The 4296-nt window shown below is 35.3% G+C and overlaps 1 protein-coding gene across 1 annotated transcript; it reads left to right on the forward strand.

Annotated features, from left to right (window-relative positions):
* The first annotated feature begins 72 nt into the window (after positions 1 to 72).
* Positions 73 to 4296, forward strand: LOC134721561 (protein slit-like). The gene is made up of 2 exons (XM_063584660.1): positions 73 to 126; positions 1284 to 4296. The coding sequence occupies exon 2, from the start codon at positions 1284 to 1286 to the stop codon at positions 3900 to 3902; it is 2619 nt and encodes an 872-aa protein (XP_063440730.1). The 5' UTR covers positions 73 to 126; the 3' UTR covers positions 3903 to 4296.

Here is a 4296-nt window from a genome sequence, read left to right on the forward strand (position 1 = left end):
TCTGTACTCTTTTACTTTTATTTACCTTCTTTTATATATGATTGTGTCATATAATAAATTATATTTCATTTAGATTCAGCTGTGTGTTTTGAGTCTATAAGCAAAGATTGACCGAGATTTGTCGAGGTAAGTGAATATATTTTTAATGTTGAAATATAGACAAAGATTTTGTTATTAATAAGAACATTTCTGTTTTGAATCCAGTAGCAAACATTAGAACATATTAAATACAAATGTTCACTTTTTTTAAAGAAATATATCTTTTGCTGTTAGGATGTTGTTCATATATATATTTTTAACCGGACCCTTTAAGGAAAATTGTAATTTCTGGTCAAACACATAAGATTCTCAATTTTACAACGACCATTTTGTTTTCGGAATGAAGGGAATAAACATCCTGGCATGGTAGGAACGTATGAAAAAACGATAATCTAAAAAGGATGATTATTTGTCCTAAAAAACGGGTTATAAGTACATGTACATACATGTTCAACTCAGGAAATAAATAAGCAGGACTACTCATTCCGCTATGAACACGTAGAAATGAAAACGAATAGTGTGTTTGCTTAAAATCACCCCCTATATATATATATATATATATATATATAAACAACTCGTCTAAACATCAACCCAACAATGTTAGATCTGTAAATTTGCTTTCGCAAATTTTTGGTTCTTCCCTCGCCGGGATTCGAACCCATGCTACTGTGATATCGTGACACCAAATCGCCTGCACTGCAGCCGTTCCCGCTAGACCACACGAACCCACGGGCTCTCAAAAAGAGCTTTCGGTGGGCATGTGTTACCTTTCCACGTCAGTTTTAATCTAGCGACGTACTACAGTACATGATATATAAGACATGAAGATGTTATTGTTACAGATCAGCTAAATTATCTATAGTAAAGGATCCTAAAAATTAATGTAAGATACAGTCCGATGGATACATCTGTTGTAGGGTTGTCACTGACTCAGACGTACTTATATATATATATATATTATATGGTCATTCCCCCTTGTTTTGATTTTTTTACTTTTAGAACAAAGCAGTCATGGAAATAAAATGTAGTGTTAACACCCTAAAAAAGTTTCGGTACTTTGATTGTGATTGGCCTCTTTTTTTCCAAATATAAATTTATATCTTCCTCTAATAAATCGAAAATAAAAATATACCCTAGATATAATGATTTTTCTGATATTTCATTTATATGAATGCAGATTTTATCAGTAGTATATTATGAAGTTTTGATATTAAAATGTTATTTTGAAACTTTTTTATATTCAGATGTTCCATTTGATAGTATTCGTTGTTGTGCTAGTCACTAGTGTCATGGCGGAAGACATTTGTCCTAAGAAATGTTTCTGTAACAAACAATTGACGTCGGTAAATTGTGAAGGACATAAACTTCTAAACATTCCAGACAGGCTACCAAAGTCAGTGGAGAAGCTATATATGACACACAATAATTTGATACGTGTGAATTTTTCTACAAATGTCGTTTTACCAAACCTTCGATATGTCTGGCTGGACAATAACAAAATCGCAGGATTGCAGGCCAACACATTTGATGGTAGCGTTGTTCCCAAGCTTTCAAAATTGTATCTTAGGAACAATAAGATCTCGGTGATAGAAAGCAGAACATTTGTTAATTTGTCCTCATTGACACAGGTCTATCTAAGCAACAATGACATTCAAAAAATACAATTCGATGCATTTGAAGACACTCCATCAGTTCAGTTGATAAACTTGGACGGTAATTATCTGTCTGAGATTCCAAGACTTGGGAAATTAAAAAGTCTGAAAAGTCTTTACATACAGGCGAACCAAATTTCTAATCCAACGTTTCCGGACGAGTTTAAGGACCTGAAGAAGATTAACGACATTGGCTTAAGTAATAACGCAATCAGGAAACTTGATGATTTGACCTTTAAAAATCTGCAAAACTCAAATGTACGGAAACTGGAAGTAACAAGGAGTAAAATTGATGAGATATCTAAGGGCGCTTTTAAATGGCTAAGGAATATTACATCCCTTAAGTTAGGCTATAATCCGTTGACCAGTTCAGACCTAGAGATGGCATTTCATGGTCTTGTAGGCTCGTCTCTGGTGTCGTTGAATATAGATAATATTACTCTTGGTGGAGTCTTGCCCTCTTCTACTTTTCAGCTACTTCAGAATACGTCAATAACGACCCTTAGTATGAAAAACAACAAAATGAGCAGTATACCTCAAAAGGGGTTCGCCAATTTAAAGAAGTTGATCAGCTTAGACCTCAGTGCAGCGAACATTTTCAAAATAGATGACAGTGCTTTTGAAGGACTGGATGCATTAGCAAGATTATTCCTAAACGACAATCAGCTGTCCCAGGTACCTAACAATCTCCCGCCATCATTACAAAAGATATATCTAAATGGCAACCAAATCTCGGCACTGAAAGACAATACATTTAAGAATTTGTCAAAACTACAGTTACTATACTTGGGAGGTAATAAGATTCACCAGCTTGAACAGAATGCGTTCTATGGTCTAACTAGCTTGAAAAAGATCCACCTCGTGGATAATAAGATACATACCTTACCCGGAAGACTGTTCGAATCTTTCGTTATTTTAGATTCACTCGAGCTGAATAAAAATAACATAAACCAAATTCCGAACGGTGACAGTCTGTTTGCATCAATGGCATCTTTACAGTATCTGAACATGGCTGACAATGCCTTTTCATCCTGTTCTATGGGTCTTTTTAAAGTACTTACATCGCTTAGGTATTTACACCTTGAAAATAATCAACTTGGTGACTTGATTGCTAGAGACGTAAATGGTCAACTATTTGCTGGAATGGACAAGCTTGTCTTATTGAACTTGACCAACAATCAATTGACACAGCTTCCGGATCCATTTTTCAAAGATCTGATAAATCTGAAAAATCTAACGATGAGATCGAACAAGATATCAACATGGGGAGACAACTTATTTAAACGAACTTACAAACTAGAAATTCTTGATCTCAGTCAAAATATGATAGCGCTTGTCAATTCGTCATCTGTTCGGGACTTTAAGAAAATGAAGACTCTTGATCTACGCCAGAACCCGTTTGCCTGCACGTGCGACTTGCGATGGTTCCGTGATTGGACGAATACAACAGAAATTATGATTTTACACAGTGAAACATATCTCTGTAATTCGCCTCCAGAATGGCACGGAAAGAAGTTTCTTTCTTTTGACAGGCATAAAATAAATTGTGTCTGGTTTACAACAACACAAATTATCTGTGCAGCAGCAGGTGGTTTCCTACTTTTTGTTATAGTAATTTTTTGTGTGTACAAAAGGCGTTGGTACATCAAACTTCGATGGTATAGAATTCGACGATCATTGAAAAGGTCTAATGGCACCGGAAGAGGAGGTTATCAGAAAATTAATGGCGATGTTAATCAGTACGATGCATATATTTCTAGTGCCAGTGACAACTATCAATGGGTTTTAAAAAATATCTTTCCTGGGATAGACAGCGGAGACCTTGACACTGAAAAGTTCGGTGGTGAATTCAAATTGTATTTCGAGAACCGAGACGCCGAGCTTGGAAAAGCGGAATTATATAACATCATAGAGAACATGGAAGCGAGTCGAACTGTACTCATTATACTTACTAAAGAATACATGGCGAAAGAGCGATACAAGTTTGAAATTATTACAGCGATTGATTTATTGGAAAAGGGCAAAATATCTGACATTCTGATTGTCAATGTTGATGGACTAACCGCCAGACATGTTCCAAGGTTATTGCAGCGTAAGATGGAGAGGCACGACTTCCTCACGTGGGAAGATTCAGAGGAGGCTAAAATTACTTTTAAAGAACAACTAGCGGATGGTTTAAGAAGGAAAAGACGAATGGAGAATGTTATATGATCTTTCTCATACATTATGAAACTTGGTGCGACCTCTCAAAAATACTACACAGTTAAATATTAAGAGTGTTCTTTTCGTAGCTAGATCTTAGTGGTGAAAAGCTAGCGTAGTTGTATTGTTTCATAATTTATGCGAATGATTATACAACCAAACATCTTGTGTTCACATAGTTGACTCATGCTTAGTGTTTTTATTTGTTCAATCATTAAGGCGTGTTGAGATACAGTTAGTATTTTTCTATATTTATCATAAACGATGAAAATCATTGGCCGCTGCTGACGATGCTGTAAATATTCTTTGACATTATGTTTCTTTCGTTCTGCAAATGAGGGTATTTGGTACAAAGTCGATTGTTTCTATTGTAAAAACATGCACCGATGTCTTTTTCATTAGT

This window comes from Mytilus trossulus, chromosome 6, assembly GCF_036588685.1.
Source record: "Mytilus trossulus isolate FHL-02 chromosome 6, PNRI_Mtr1.1.1.hap1, whole genome shotgun sequence".
Lineage (NCBI taxonomy): Eukaryota > Metazoa > Mollusca > Bivalvia > Mytilida > Mytilidae > Mytilus > Mytilus trossulus.